The 16412-nt window shown below is 40.8% G+C and overlaps 1 protein-coding gene across 7 annotated transcripts in view; it reads right to left on the bottom strand.

The window, feature by feature from the left end:
- Window positions 1–134: 134 nt before the first annotated feature.
- Window positions 135–16412, bottom strand: part of KANSL1 (KAT8 regulatory NSL complex subunit 1) — a 191976-nt gene continuing 175698 nt past the window's right edge. For all 7 annotated transcript variants that reach the window (XM_087893966.1, XM_087893967.1, XM_087893968.1 and 4 more), the window contains 4 exons: window positions 14602–14659; window positions 7295–7407; window positions 3970–4216; window positions 135–3604 (listed from right to left, as the gene is read on the bottom strand). In XM_087893966.1, coding sequence (XP_087750092.1) covers window positions 3377–3604; window positions 3970–4216; window positions 7295–7407; window positions 14602–14659 — 646 coding nt within the window. In that variant the 3' untranslated portion in view covers window positions 135–3376. The remainder of the gene's footprint in view (window positions 3605–3969; window positions 4217–7294; window positions 7408–14601; window positions 14660–16412) is intronic.

The following is a 16412-nucleotide window of genomic DNA, read 5'->3' as shown; positions in this document are numbered from 1 at the left end:
TTCATAAAACTCATTTAAAGATTTTACAATCCAAAAATGAAAACCACTGTGTTCTCTGTTGAAATAGTTTCCGTAATTCTCTAAATGCCTTACAATGTATTTTCCCCATATTATTCCCCAATAAATTATAGCACTTTCCTTAACTTTTAAATTTTTTTAATTTTTTTTTATAAGCACACATTGGTGCTTTGGCCAACAGAATCAAGACATTAAACAAAGATCAGCTTCTCTGAAGAAAAGCATTTCTATATAACAAGGACATTACACAGCTTGAAGCAGGAAAAGAAATATTTACAAAATACAAGGTGGGTTTTATTTTTCTTTTTTGTAGATTTTTTTTTCTTTTTAACGCTAAGATGGTTATTCAGAATTTTCAACTTTATAAATAGAAAAGCACTTAATGCAGAGGGATATAGTAGCACTGGGTTTTTCCTTTTTTAAAAAAAAAACAAAAAACTAGAACAGAACCAAAAACTTTAGGTAATGTTGAAAATTGTGAAAAACCCCCAACCATTAAGCAGTTTAGCTACTATTTTGTTACGATTACAAAATGAGAAAAAAGTTTTTTTTTTTCCTTTTTTGGTGATGTGATTAATACAGAAGACAGGCGCAATGCTTAACAACAGGACAGGGACCAACAGCCACACCGCTAAAGGTCAGGAAAACATTACAATGGATTGGTGTGCAAAATATGGGAGTGACCAGGGAAGTGAAGTGAGGACAGTGGCCTTATATTAAATTAAAACTAAAATAAATTCAGATCTATTCAACTTGGCAAAAATCAGTCCAAGTCATTTTTAGGAGGGGAAAAAAAACCCTTGAGATTTACTTTTCTCTCAAAACTGCTCTTTAAATTAAAAACAAAAAACAAAAACCCAGATCTGTTCATCATGGCAAAAGTCAGCCCAAGCCATTTCGGGGGGTGGGGGTGGGGTGGGGTAGGGGGACATGACAGATTCACTTCTCTCTCAAAAGTGCTCTTTAAATTAAAAAAAAATCAGATCTGTTTAACTTGGCAAAAGTCAGCCCAAGTCATTTTCGGGAGGGGAGGGATTCTTAAATAAATAAATAAATAAAAAATTCAGATCTGTTCAGCTTGGCAACCCCAAGCCATATTCAAGGGGGAAAAAAAAACCATGACAGAGATTCAGTTCTCTCTCAAATCTGCTCTTCAAATTAAACAAACAAACAAACAAAACAAAACAAAAACAAAAACAAAAACAAAAAAAAACCAAAAACCCAGATCTGTTCACCTTGGCAAGATTCAGCCCAAGCCATTTTCAGGGGGAAAAAACATGACTGAGATTTAGTTCTCTCAAATCTGCTCTTTAAATTAAACAACAGCAACACACACAAAAACCCAGATCTGTTCAGGTTGGCAAGATTCAGCCCAAGCCATTTTCAGGGGGAAAAAAAAACATGACTGAGATTTAGTTCTCTCTCAAATCTGCTCTTTAAATTAAACAACAACAACAACAGATCTGTTCAGCTTGGCAAGATTCAGCCCAACCCATTTTCAGGGAAAAAAAAAAACATGACTGAGATTCTCTCTCAAATCTGCTCTTTAAATTAAACAACAACAACAGATCTGTTCAGCTTGGCAAGATTCAGCCCAACCCATTTTCAGGGAAAAAAAAAAACATGACTGAGATTCTCTCTCAAATCTGCTCTTTAAATTAAACACCACCACCAAAAAAAAAAAAAAACCCAAACCCCAGATCTGTCAGCTTGGCAAGATTCAGCCCAAGCCATTTGCGGGCGGGGGGGGGGGGGAGGGAAGGGACACGACTGAGATTTAGTTCTCTCTCAAATCTGCTCTTTAAATTAAACAACAACACCAAAAAAAAAAGAACAAAAAACCCAGATCTGTTCAGCTTGGCAAGATTCAGCCCAAGCCATTTTCAGGGGGAAAAACCCTGCTCCTTAAATACATAAATTAAAACAAGTCAGATCTGTTCAGCTTGACAAAAGTCAACCACAGCCATTTTCAGGAAAAAAAAATTGAGAGATTCATTTCTCAAAATTGCCTCTTTAAATATAAAAAAAAATCAGATCTGTTCAGTTTGGCAAGACTCAGCCCAAGCCATTTTCTGGGGTGGGGTGGGGTGCACATGACTGAGATTCATTTCTGCCTCAAAACTTGTAAGTTGCAGTTGAGATAAGTAAGAGGTAGAGGTGAAAAACAACATCCAATCTTTCTCTGGAAAAAACAAATATTTTGGTACTCAAGACATATGTTCAAATTTAAATGCAATCTCAAACAATGCATAGACTACTTTTTTTTTTATAGAGGGTGGAAGAAAAGGGAACAATGTGATTATACCACACTCATTATATGGCTTGTGGATCTGGGGTGGCAAATTGTTGAATCCTGTGACATCGCTCCCAGTACTTAAGGCTCAACACTACTGTATTGCAATCTATTAGCTGCAAATATATAACCTACAGCTTTCAAACTAATGGACAAAATGCAAAATTATAGAAGTGTTAGTAATTAACAGGGAAAGGGAAGAAAGTAACCCTAGATCACATCCAGAAAAAAAAAAAAAGCATGGAAAAAAGGTTCCTCTTGAAATGAATGGCTGTCAGCCTTCTCCCCACTAATCTGTCATTAAAAAACAAAACACGATATGAATAAAACATCCAAAACATATCCAGGCTGATTATGGAAAATTGCTTTTTTTCGCACAACTGAACTTCTTGTTTAATATGGAGAGACGGTCTCAGAAGCAGCAGAAAACCCCAGAACATATCGAAGGTCACTGGAGAAGAGCTTCTTGTTGGTAGTAGGTGCAATGGGTAGCTATCCCTTAAGGAACCAAGTAATCTTGAGTTTGCATTGCAAGTGCTTTCTAGTGCCAGTGGGCGGTGGGAGGGGGGAAGGTCTCTTTCAGGAAACACCACTTGTTACCACTAATTTCACTTCACTAAACTTTTAAGGGTGAGGAAGGGCACCGTGATGTTGGCAGGTGAGGAAAACAGACACTAAACAGTAAAAGAAAAAAAGAAAAAAAAATGAAGGTATCCTTTCACCAGAGAACTAATTCCAGGGTCAACCAGCCAGCTTCACTCTCCTTTTTGAGGAGTGTATACCTACGATCAGGGAGGGAATGGCAGGTTTGCTCTCCTCATCAGACCACAGCACTGGATAAGGTATGTGTGAGACAAAAAAATGTGGAAAGAAGGCAGGGGGGTGGGGGTGGGGAGAAGGAGTGAAAGAAAGAAAACAGTTTCTAAACTCCTTAAATTCACTAAAAACTGTGAAAATTCCCGGCAGGATGTTTGAATATCAAACACAGATTTCAGAAACTTTTAATGCCAAGAGTTAATTTGGTGGATTTTTTTTTTCTTTTTGCTCCACTTTCCTGTCCCTCTCTTATCTGTGGGCTGGCCGCTGAACTGTGGCTGTGGCCCCCGAATTCCGGCTCTTGAAGCAAGCAAGGGAAGGTGAGATGGAGGCAGTGTCTGATTCTCGGGAGGGCTTGCTGCCTGATGTGCGCCGTGTGCAACGTGATGACCGGTCCTGTGGGTCTGTCTGTTCCTCACACTCTGTCTTGGGATTGTAGATCAGTGGGAAAGTGCGCCGTTCCCAGGGCTGCACAGTCTGGGAAGAAAAGGCAGAGCGGTTGGTAGGCTTTATTGCTTCTCTGTCCCATTGTACCTTATCTGGAAGCTCTTGGAATGAAAGACACTGAGCAACTACAGCAATGCTGCTGAGTGTGAACACTCAAGGCTAATACAAGACTCAATCTGGAAGCCAGAAATATTCTTTCGGGATAAAACTACAATTAAAAGTAATTTTCAGTCTGTATGCAGTTGGTATCCCCCAAATCTGGGGGAAACCAAGAATACTTTCAATCTTTGTAGGTAAAAAGAAACAAGTCAAATTAACAAGGGCAATCCTCACCTACAAGGCCAACAGAGTCATAGATTGTTTCATTAAATGCCAAAAGAGATTCATTCACTCACCTGCTCATCAAGGCCAGAATCAGGTGTGGAACAACGGGTGTCCTCTGTTGACAAATGCCGCATGGAGTCTCGAGACAAAGGGGTATGAGGACCAGAGAACAGGTCAGGACTGATGGGGCTACGTGGAGAGTATAGATGGGAGAAATCTGAATGGGGGCAGCAGTTTCCAACATCAGGTGAGGCTGGCTGTGGAGTAGATGGGTTCCCCAACTGTGGGGTTGTCTGTCCATCTGTAGACCTGTACGACCTGAAATTAAAATAAATACTAATATATAAGGATGGCAATTATTAATTAGTATAATCTTTCTTCAATCTCCTATTACATTCTCCCATCTTAATCCAGACAAATCATAAGTGAAGCGTAGAAGCAGTAAATGACACCGGGAAAGTGAACAGTTACTTGCTAATGAAAAGTTCCCTATTCTAAAGAATCCTGGCATGGTCTTTATCATTTCCCTCCTCTCTTGGATACATCTCTGCCCATGATGGTCATGCTCTCTTCACACAAGGTCCCCTTCTTTCAGAAAAGGCTTACTCTTTTTTACATTTGAAACTCTCTCAAAACATCTCTCTTATGTCCTCCCTGCCTTCTGAATCTATCCTTCACCCAAAAGCTTTTGACACAAACTCTAGTTACCATTTCAAGAATTCAATTACAATGGTGCTTTTAAAGTTTATGAACCTTTTCAAATTCAGTATGTCTATATAAATATAACCTAGAATCTGACCTGTTCTCCATACATTCTAAAACTAGATAAAGAAAACCCAATTAAATGAATCAAAGACATTTTATGAAAATAATCCAAAGCTACATATTTGAGTATGTGTGTGTGTGCAAATATGAAAAGTTTTGCTTTTAATAACTAGTGTGCCTCCCTTGGGTAGCAGTAACTGCAACTAAATGTTTCCATTAACTATTGATCAGTCTGTAATCAGCCTGGAAACCTTTTACCCATTCCTCCTTACAGAAAGCTTCAACTCAAGGATGTTGGTGGGCTTCCTCACATGACCTGCCTGCTTCAATAACATTTCTATAGAATCAAGATCAGGACTTAGACTTGGCAATTCCAAAACTTTCTTCTGTTCTACCCATTCTTTGGTCATGCAAAGACCAAAGAATGAGCCTTGGTGGCGCAGCGGACTAAGTACTGTTAAATAGCACTTAGCTGACAGCTGCTTGCAATTACTGCGAGTTCAAATCTCACCAGGCTCAAGGTTGACTCAGCCTTCCATCCTTCCAAGGTAGGTAAAATGATTGTGGGGGCAATAAACTGAATTTGTATAAAAAGAACACCGCTGGGGGAGGGGGGGGGGAAGCCCTACTAAGCAGGTATATACAAAAGTTGAAGGCTATTGCTTAACGCATTGTAAGCCGCCCTGAGTCTCCGGAGAAGGGCGGCATATAAATCGAACCAATAAATAAATGCAACCTGTGTGTTTTGGGTCATTGTCCTGCTGCATGATGCAGTTAAGCTTTAGGGCACAGATGATAGCCTGAAGTTTTTCTATAAAATTTGCTGGTTTAATACAGAATAGTTCTATCAACAATGGCAAGCTGTCCTGATCCAGAAATGGCGAAGCAAGCCCAAACCTTGATCTGCCGTGTTTCAAAGATGGGAAAGGATTTCATACTGGAAGACAGGATTTGCCTTTTACTAAACATTAACACTTTTTATTCCAGTCAAAATAAATATCATTTTGGTTTCATCTATCCACAGAACATTCTTCCAATAGCCTTCAGACTCATCCAGATAGTATTTCATGAACTACAAATGAGCATCTTTTTTTCCCTTTTTTCTTTTGGAAAGTACTACTGGCTTTCTCCTTGCCACCCTGCCATGCACAGCATTATTATTCAGTTTTCTCCTGAGGATGGTCTCACAAATACTGACATTCACCTAGGAAAAATTGGCCTTAAGTTTCTTAGACATTACCCTGGGGTTCTTTGATCTTATTGTGTTCTTGCTTGGCCAACCTCTCATGTGGAAAATAACCATAGTATACAAATGGAGGCAATTCAACACCATCTGCCTGACAGTGGATTGGTGAAGTCCAAACTCCTTGAAAATAATATGAAAACCACTTCCAGACTAGTGAGCATCAACAACTGTTTTTCAGAGGTCCTTAGAAATCTTTGTTTGAGCCATGACACAATGACACACCTGTTGAGAAGATCAGACTTTGATAATGAATACCCGTAACTGTGCTTCTTAAATAAAGCAGGATTTCTCACACTCAGACCTGATTGTCACCTCACTGACTGAAATAAAAAGATACAGTAAAATCCTTGTGGATTTTACTCCGCTAGTTGTTGCCAATTGAGAGGGAGGGGGCTCATCTCCCAGCCAGCACTACCAGAAGACATTTCTGTGATCATGTGACCAGTATTAAAGTCACAAAGCACGGTTACCTTCCCACCGAAATGATGCCTGTGTATCTACTCGCATTTGCCTGCATTTGAACCACTAGGTTGGCAGGAGCTGGGGTGAGGATGGGAACTCATCCTGTCACGTGGCGCTTGGGTCTCGAACCTGAGCTGCAGCTTTTCCAGCCAACAAGCCCAGCATTTTAACCACTGAGCAACCGCACCATTCCTCATTGACTGAAATACCAACTCCAATTTCTCCTTCAAATGGACTGATAATTTTAGAGATTTATATATTTCTGCCAAATACAAATATGTGGCTTTAGTTTATTTTCCCTGATTAATAAATTAACAGATATACTGTTTTTGACTCAATGTTTAATTGGGTTCTTTTTATCTAAATTAAGGACTTGTATGGAGAATGCATCTTGTTTTAGATAGTATCTATGTAGAAATATTGAAAATTCAAAAGACAAAAACTGTTATAAAGCACCTTCACACATGAAATAAAAGTAGCTGAGATATCTTTTCTCTATCCTAACTTCCATTTTCCATCCCGCCCTGTTTCTACTTCTCTGAAGTTCAGGCTCCAAACTTCTTGAAACAGGGATCTATTACATTATACTTCGTAGCAGATGTGATTCCCAAGTCATATGAAACTGTAAAGCTTCTGAACTCTTCCTGAAAAATAATGCCCCAGGTATCAGGAACACTCATACAAATAAAGATCAACTTCTTTTACTGAAGGATATATTCTCACTAGTGCAAACAACTTTAGCTCCAGGAAATGCTTTTCTGCAAACCCCCCCCCCCCCAAATTATTCATGCCCAAATGAGCTTTGTATCTCAACAGGGATATGCTATTTGCTGCAATGCTGCTGAAAAGTTAACAGCAGGTGCTTATAACTGAAGTGTTGAGGTTGCTAAGCACTCTGCTTCTGAAGCAGCAGCCAGTCTTACCTGCTACCTCGCCGTTGTGGTGGCAAACTTGTGCTCCACAGCCACCTGGCTCGCTCCATTTCCTCACACTTAGCATGGAGAGCGGCAAAGGCTGTATCAGACATATCCTCTATCTGAAAAAGCCATGAAAGAAGGTTAGGATTGGAATAGGACTGAAGCTTTGCAAAACTTGTCCTACTGAAACACTTCATAAAGGGGACAGGCAGCTCTCTAAGAATAGTAGCTATTTTTTCTTCACAGGCCTACCTTGTTCACTTCTTAAAATGGGTAACTGAAAGACTCTAAATTATCTAGTTACCAACCTCTAAATTTAAGAAATTTGAAAGACATAATTTATTTAGCCATAAAACAAACTCCCCCCCCCCCGAGGAATTAATGAAGTACAGGGCAAAAAGACTCCTAGCCATATCCTATGTCTGCTGATAGGTGGTCCTTGACATATGACCACTACCGAGGCCAAAATTTGGGTAAGTCATTGCAGTCATTATGTGAGACACACCTGTGACTGCCTTGTTCAACAACCACAATCCCACCTTCCCCCATTACAGTTGTTAAACCACTTGCAGAGGTACTTCAGGGGTGGGGAGGCCCTGGGAGGGCCAATGCCCACTGGTGCAAGGAAATTTGTTATTGGCTGGGAGGCCTCAGTCAACAAGACCTGACGGCAGACAGGTCTCTCTCCCTCCCACTACTACTCATGGGTCTACTTATCTTTCCAATTCATGCAACTGCTGACAAGCCCGCCCAGTCAACAATGAGGTACAGCTTCCTCAGCAAGCTATCTAATGCAATGTTTCAAAAGAGCTTCAGAAAACTGCAAGTTATTTACCAACCCTAGAAATGATTTGAGGTTGTTTCTATCTTTGGAAACATCACACTGACTAGCTTTCTATAGTAACTGTGCCTCACTTGGATTAGGAACGCGTGTCAGCAGCTGCAGGAAAGGGAAGGTAAGCAGTTGAGTAGGGAGAGGGTCCAAGCCTTCTGGGTGTGGTGAAGCAGGGGGAAAGCTGATGGGCCTAACTAAGAAATGCTTCCTGGCTTCTGATGAAGGGGACTTGCGGTTATTAAGGACAGATATGCTGTCAAGCATCCCAATTTTTATTGAGATTGCAGGGATGCTGTAACTGTAGAAATTTTGGGAGCGGATGTTATGTCCTTTCGTTCAGCATCGTCTTAAGTTTGAACGAACAGTCATTAGGTCAAAGATTCTCTATATTACACACATGAACTTGCAATCCTGCTTTTACCTGGCATAGGTTAAAACTACAAAACATTTTTTCAGAGCTGGGTAATCCTTTGGATTCAACCCAATAGGAATGTTTTGCAGCGTGCAGAGACATGTGTCTGCAACTTCCTCCAAGCAATTTTGTGATCATAGAAAAAGGCAATGCTGTTTTAAAAAATTGGAAACAGGAGCCACTTTTGTGCTACCATATACTCTGAAGCATGTTTTTTGGAATTTGGAAGTCTTTAAAGGAAGTGTTTCAGTGTACATCCCCTATGAATAACCACATCAAGTTTCTTCTACAAATATGCTCTTTTAAGGTAGGATAGGGTAACCAAATTCAGATTTTAGACTTCAATTCTCTACTAGCAGAAGAGAATGTTGAAAATTCAATCTGGATAAAATTAAACACTTAAGAGAACCCAAGGAGAAGATACTTCATACATTTCTGGTTCAAACATTTCCATACAACTAGAGCAGTCTTCTCCAACCTGGCACCATCAACCTATATGGATTTTTAACCCCCACATATCTCAATGATAGCCAGTATGGTTGGGAATCAGTGTAATTTCCTGAGGAAGATTTGATTTCTTAAGATGTGGATAAAAGTGAGTATTGGATGTTATATGAACTGTCAAAGAAAAGTGGCAAAATCCAATATATGGACAATTTTGTCATCGTCATTGTCATCATCATCCTATTATCATACAATCAATTCAGTCACCTTTTTCTAGGGAAAAACTATCATTGTTTTGAGAGTGGCTACTTCAGTTATAGTCTGAATTCCAATTTTGTTTTTTTCCCATTCAATTATGTCTAATTTTTGGAGACTGCCAGGGCAAGTCACTGCAATTTTCTTGGCAAGGTTTTTGAAAAGTGATTTTGCCATTGTCTCCTTCCTAGGACTGAGAGAAAGTAACTGACCCAAGATAATCTAGCTGGTTTCATACCCAAGACAGGACAAGAACTCACAATATTCTGGTTTCTAACCCGATGCCTTAACCCAGGGGTCCCCACTCCCCAGGCCACAGCCCACTACTGGGCCATGGCCTGTTCAAAACAGAGCCACACAAGTGATGGGCAAGTGTGCACAAAGCTCTACTCAAGTGGTGGGCAAGCATGCCCTTGTGAAGCTCTACTCATACAAATGGAGGGTGCTTGTGCTCATGAGCGAAGCTCCATTCGCATAAGCCCTCTCCACTGAAGCGAGTGGAGCTTCATATGCGAACACAAGCATCCTCCGCAGATGACAGTGCAGTTTTGCAGAAGAGCACAAGTGCCCGCTGCTTGCACAGGTGCCTGCCACCGACACAAGTGCAGCTTTGTGCAAAAGCATCCGACACTCACAAACGAAGCTCCATTTGTGTGTGTGTGGGATGTGTGTGCCTGCCGCTGATCAATGGAGCTGAGTGTTCCTGCCACTTACCTGCCTCCACCCCTGCGCCGGGCTCCCAAGCTGGGAAGGTTGGAGACCACTGGCTTAACCACACCACCAAACTAGCTCTCCAAATTCCAACTATCTTCTAAGTCAGGGATGGGTAATTAATCTTCCCAAGGGGCCACATGAAAAAACTGATTTTTGTGGAGGGCGGAACCAATGTAACCTGATTTGATGTCCTCAAAATTCATCATATCAGCTCCTCAGGTTGCTCCAGATGAGGGAAAATACTGCACAGGAATAGAAAAGCACCTCCTCCCCTTGTCCTCCTGCGGCCAACAGCTGACTAAAGGAGCACACAGCAATTGTGTAACGCTGGACCTAACTTGGCTTCTTCTTCTTGTCCTCTGCAGCATGCTTATCTACATTTATTTTCTAATTGCCAACTGTCCTCACATTGGCCCCACAGGTACAGCCAAAGGACCGATGTGACCCAGAGGCCATAAAATGCCTGAGTTTTCTCTAAATAATTTTGGAATCAGGATTTCTTCAATACAGAAGACCCATTAAAATTATATAGTAGCGCAAAAAGGGCACCTGGATAAGCTTCCTGAGATCAAGGCACACTACAAACTCTTCAGTAGAAGAGAACAGAAACTTCACATGAAAAGGCTCTCACTACTTTCCCACCATCTTGATCTAGAGAAGAACTTTCCACAGAATCAGAAGAGCAGATCACAACACAACTTTTAAGAATAGTCTTCCTCATATGATTTCTATTTGCTGGAATGTGGAGGGTCTTTGCTCTCTAATCTAATAAGCAGGAATCTCCAATGGGCAATGCTAACCTAGCCTTAATGATACTAACTTCCAAAACTTGTGTCTGTCAATCCTCCTCATTAGCTACCTAGATACAGCTCAGTAACAGGCTGAAAAATCCTTCCTGGGGTAATTGATGCAGCAATTTCGTAAGTTTACTCATTAACCGGAATAGAAAAATTGCCTGTGACAAGAGGATGGGCAAGGAAAAAAGAAAACAGATCTCTTCATTGCTTAGCACAAGTAAGGAATCATTGATACACAGTGATCTCGGCTTGTTTGGGTTTGTATAAACAAAGCAAATATCCCCTAATGTCATTGACCCATCAGCCTGGAGAATATAAAGATGCTGTCTGGGCTCTAAATAAAGAAGATTTCCCCTTCCAAGTGTGAGGCTGCCTCCCACCTTGAGATAGTTACCGAGAGATAGTAGGGTGTTGCCTAGGAACCTAATACCTATAAAATAGGATGTAGCAGAGAATGAGATTTTCATTTAAAAGCATGGTGAGATGTAACATTAATTAGACAGCTCTTTTATTCTTGTTGATGCATGACAAGCAATAGCTTGTTGCCTTTTCCTTTGAAGGTTACTCCTCTCTCAACTCTGGCCTTAGAGGAGAGACAGCTAATATAGGCAAACACAGCATTATGCTGATGCCACAATCTGATGCCACAATCCTGCTTTTGCAAGTATGCCTGGCTGCATGCCTCATGCCTCAGCCCATACAACTCTCTTCGGATAGTACTTTTCAAGAACACCACCACAGCCAAGCTAAATATTACCAAGTCCCAGGGTCTCTCTGCCCTTCCCTCCCCATTGTCAAGTATTATTTGCTGGGTGTTTTAAATGCTGCCTCAGATATTGGGAACTCAAGATGATAGTTGATGTACCCTTTCTAAAACAAAAAACAAAAAAAACTGGCATGAAATCTCACCTGGACTTTTTTTTGGGGGGGGGGGCGCTATTATATAGAGTATATTTGAATATAAACTGTATATTTCCAAATAGCTTGCCAGATTCCACAGAAATGATTATTACTAAATGAATTTTTTCAGTGCATTACTTTTAAGGATAATTTTTTGGTACATTCTTCATAACTAGAAAAATCCCTAGTCTGAGAATTGCACTGGTTGTCAGTGAGCTTCCAAACACAATTCAAGGCACTGGTTATTATCTACTCCTGGTAACTGGCACAGTTAAGAAATGTGGTCATTAGGCAAAACATTAGATGACCTCATCACCTAGCACTCTGCATTGTCGTTCACTGAATTCCACCATTGTTAGGCTCCTCAACACCAGCATTAGGGCTTAAATAGAGACCCAGGGACTTCAGCTACCTGCCTCCACTCCCAGGCCTCAACTTCAGCCACAGCACAGTCAGCGATGCCTCAGGTTTTGTGCCATAACCAACCACCCGAATGCCACAGCACAAAGCTCCTGCCAATCAGCAGTCCACAGATCCTGCCATGCCCAAATGACTTCTTCTTCCTCCTGCTGCAGAGGAGGTTGCACCTGATCTGGCTCTTATGTGAAGCAGCTATTGGCTATTCCAGGCCTTTTGCCCCCAAAGTGCTTTGTGCTGTTCTCCTCATACAGGTAGACCTCAACTTATGACAACAAAACGTCTGTTGTTAAGTGAGACATTTGTTCAAAGAGTTTTGCCTCATTTGACGATTTTTCTTGCCACAGTTGTTAAATGAATCACTGCAGTTATTAAGTTAGTAACACAGTTGTTAAGTGAATCTGGCTTCCCCATTGATTTTGTTTGTCAGGTTCCAAAAGGGGATCACATGATCCTGGGACATGGCAACCATCATAAAAATGAACCAGTTGCCAAGCATATGTATTTTGATCAGGTGACCATAGCAATTCTGCAACAAGCTTAAGTGTGAAAAATTGTTTTAATTCACTTTTTTCAATGCTGTTGTAACTTTGAACGGTCACTAAATGAACTGTTGTAAGTTGAAGACTACCAGTAAATGCACTCTGCGTTGCGATGCTTTGGAAAATCTTCATAAAGCTTCAGAGGCTTTCTGAAGGATTGTGAGAATGAGGCATACTAATTGGAGAACTATACAAGTGGCCTCAGCAAAAAGGACTGAAACAGCCAACAGCAGCCAGACATGGGGCAAGGCTGGGTGCCTCTGGTCAGCAATGGAAGGCAGCTAAGGTCAGCTGGATGGTGGCAGGGCCTGAAGAATGCAGGGTGGCGATTTTGCATTGTAGCATTTGGAGGCTTGAGGCAATAGTGGTGTTGGGACTAAAATAGCAGCTTGGGAGCAACTGGCTGAAACCGCTGGACCTCAGGCCGCTACTTTACCCCCTGTACTCCTGTGAGGAAAGGGTAGGTTTTGGGTTGGGGAGGGTAGGGTAGGGTAGGCAGAGGGGAGTTGAAGGGCCCCTGCAGTCAGTGTTGCCAGTTTTGATCATGTAACTATGGGGCCACTACAACAGTCATAACTTCAGAGACCAGGTGTAAATTCATGGCATAGGACCTAGTTATCTTCGAGACCACCTGCTGCTACCAATGACCTCCCACCGACCTGTGCGCTCCCACAGAGAGGGCCTCCTTGGGGTGTCACCAGCCAAACAATATAGGCTGGTGACTCCCAGGGGGAGGGCCTTCTCTGTGGGGGCACCTACCCTCAGCTGCCCCCAGAGATAAGGAGAATCCAAGACCTCGGTGCCTTCCGCCGTGCCCTTAAAACTTTCTTTTTTCAGCAAGCCGGGCTGGCTTAATATATTTTTAAAATATTTTTAATTGGTTTGTTATTTTAAATTGGGGCCAAATTAATATATATCTTTTTAATTGTTTTTAATGTTTATATTGTATGTTTTTTATCTGGCTGTACACCGCCCTAAGTCCTTCAGGAGAAGGTGCGGTATATAAATTCGAAATAAAATAAAAAAATAAAATAAAATAAATTCATTCAGTGCTGCTGTTAACTTTGAACAGTTGCTGAATGAAAAATCGTAACTCTACGACTACTAGTAAAGTAGTACTACTACTTTATTGACACAAAGCTAGTTTATTTGAAGGCCTGCCACTCTTCCATGATATCTGCATATCCAGTAACATCAGGCAGAACTGATATGCTATGGATTCCATACAATGCTATCCAGAAGAACCCAGGAAACATGACTTCTCTATCATGATACCTCTCTGGCACAGCACCCCACTGGAAGTCCCTGCTCTAGAAATTCTTAAAAACAGAGATCTTTACCCAGGCTCTAGAATAAGATGATTATTGACCCCAATCAAACCATTGTGAAATATTTATAATGTGTGAGTGGACATATATCTCTCTTTGCTTACTTTTAAAAAAATATATAGTGTAAGCCTCCCGGAGGGAACTGAGTAGCCTTCAGTCAATCAGATGAAAAACAAACTTTCACAGGACAGTCTCCCTCGGCCTGAGCTAGCACCTTCCAAGGATATCTAGGCACAATTAGTAATACTGGCTGGGAATGGCAGTTCAACACAATTAATGGGTGCTAGAGTGGGGAGGTCAATGCCCAGAGAATCCATAGGTACTCCAATTTTAGTTGCTTAGGAATAACAGCACTCACTGTGAATTGTAATTCTATTCTGCCCTCCAAAAATGCTCTGTGGGCAGACACTCCCATTTGTTTTTATCAGCCATTCAAAATAACCAAGAAATGGTTCTGTACTGCTTCAAAAAGAATTCTCCCTTGGAAAAAGTCAACATGTGTTGATCACACTGTCATTTTAGAATGGAAAGAAAGCCACTCATGGGCAGGTTTTGCTATCTTCTTCCACATATATTTGGAAGTCAACATAATATATAGCATCAGAATCTGCTCAGAATTCCATGCATGGAAATTAAGTACAGACAACCAAGGAAAGCAATTACAATTACCTCTTCACTGTCTTCATCTGGATTCATCTTCAGAGCATCAACATCCACAACACGCCAGCTGCAACAATTGGGTCAAAAAAGAAGAGTCAGTAGGGAAAATACACCCATTGCCACCTGGATCCAACAGCAAAGGGAATACTGCTACTTTTGCATTTGGCTTTTCTTCCATGGAGTTTATGGAGAGATTTTCACTGAGTGATCAAAGCAACTCAAAAACTCAATTTAAGCTGAAGATTGAGCTTAATCCTTTCTTGGGAAAGTCAGAGCCATAATAGAGCCTGCCTCTTATGATGGCATTTCAGACTAACTGCCCCTTCTAAACCTCAGGACCACAAAAATTGCCTTTGATTTTCAAGCACACCTTTTCTAACTCTTTCCTCTCTCCAGGTAAAACAAATAAGCTTCAAACATCTTTTTTTAGAGATCTCACAAATGTTCTTAGCAGTCCTATCTAATCTGCACTTTTAACATGCAGTGGCATAATTTCAAATCAGACATACCAGCTCCACCAACTCACGCCTTCAAGTCTGTATGTACTAGGCTGCAATTCCAATCACCCTTTGCAAAATTTCTTGTGAGATTTGCCATTTAAAAAATCTTTATTTGGAGAGTGTGTGAGCATTTTTGAGGGAAAATGCCTGTTGATTCCTATATAAAATGTTCTATTAATTGCAATAATAACAATAAGCATATGTTGCTTTTGCAAGGATCAACTGGAAGTCTGGGGGAGTGCATGGGTGAGGATGATGAAACAGATCCAAGGAACAGAGCCAGAGATAGATAGCTATTCATCTCCACTATGTAATGTTATAAAGCCACTAAAAGAGACTACTGTTGCCATGACAGCATGAAAAAAAAACCACAAAGAGGGTGGGAAATATTTCACATTCGCTTTCCATGATTATCACACCCTTGCTCTAATTCAGCTGATTTTTTTCCCTCTTCTAATTTCTAACCAAGCAGTAGAGATCATTTAAATTGGTGACTGATGCACTGGATCTTTTAAATTAAAAGCATGATGAGCTATGACTCTTCCTAGAAAAGTACAGAACCATGGCCCTGCAGTCACATGGCTATGATTTATAATGCTTTTCCTGGAAACAGGTTATTTACTTTTGGTTTCCAGGAAAAAAAAAAAAAACTGCCCATAGCAAAAAGATGGGTTTATTCTGCTTAATGACTATGGTGAACCCTTTATAACCACTGCACCCCCACCAAAAAAAAAAGGAGGGGTCCTAGTCATGTGACCCACTTTACAACTGTCATGACTCAAAGCCAAAATTGTGGGTTCAATTTCAGTCATAAGTCGAGTAACCACAGGTAACAAGGAAGTTCCATCAAGGCCACGGCTAAGACCCAGCATTTCTCCTTTCCATCTATAATACTCTTAAAATCTACAATAAATAAAGTATTTTAGATCAAGCTACCAGACCTAATGAAACTTCTCTCTCAATAGAAAGATGGCTTCTGTGATGGGAAAACAAAATTTTGTAAGGAGACCAGTGTAGGAAAATACTAACTACATAGCCCTTTCCTGGGAAATCCTTCACCCTCTCAAATTTGATTAGACACCTGTTCTGGAACGCATTTAGCAAGATGTTTAACTTGATCTTAAGACAGTTGTTCTGCTTCTGGACAGTTGAGGGAGAAATGGTAGTCTCCTAGATACTATTTAACTTGTTTCAAATATTTTTTGCTACTGGGCATTCTAGAAGTTGAAAATATAGATCAGCAATATCTTGGGGCTCAGAGGTTCACTCACACATAGATCTTTAGCTATGAGAGATTTTCTGTAGTCTAAAAACCACTGG

This window comes from Pantherophis guttatus, chromosome 4, assembly GCF_059756535.1.
Source record: "Pantherophis guttatus breed Tessera chromosome 4, ASM5975653v1, whole genome shotgun sequence".
In the NCBI taxonomy this organism is placed as follows: domain Eukaryota; kingdom Metazoa; phylum Chordata; class Lepidosauria; order Squamata; family Colubridae; genus Pantherophis; species Pantherophis guttatus.
This window is presented reverse-complemented; position numbering and strand designations above follow the sequence as displayed.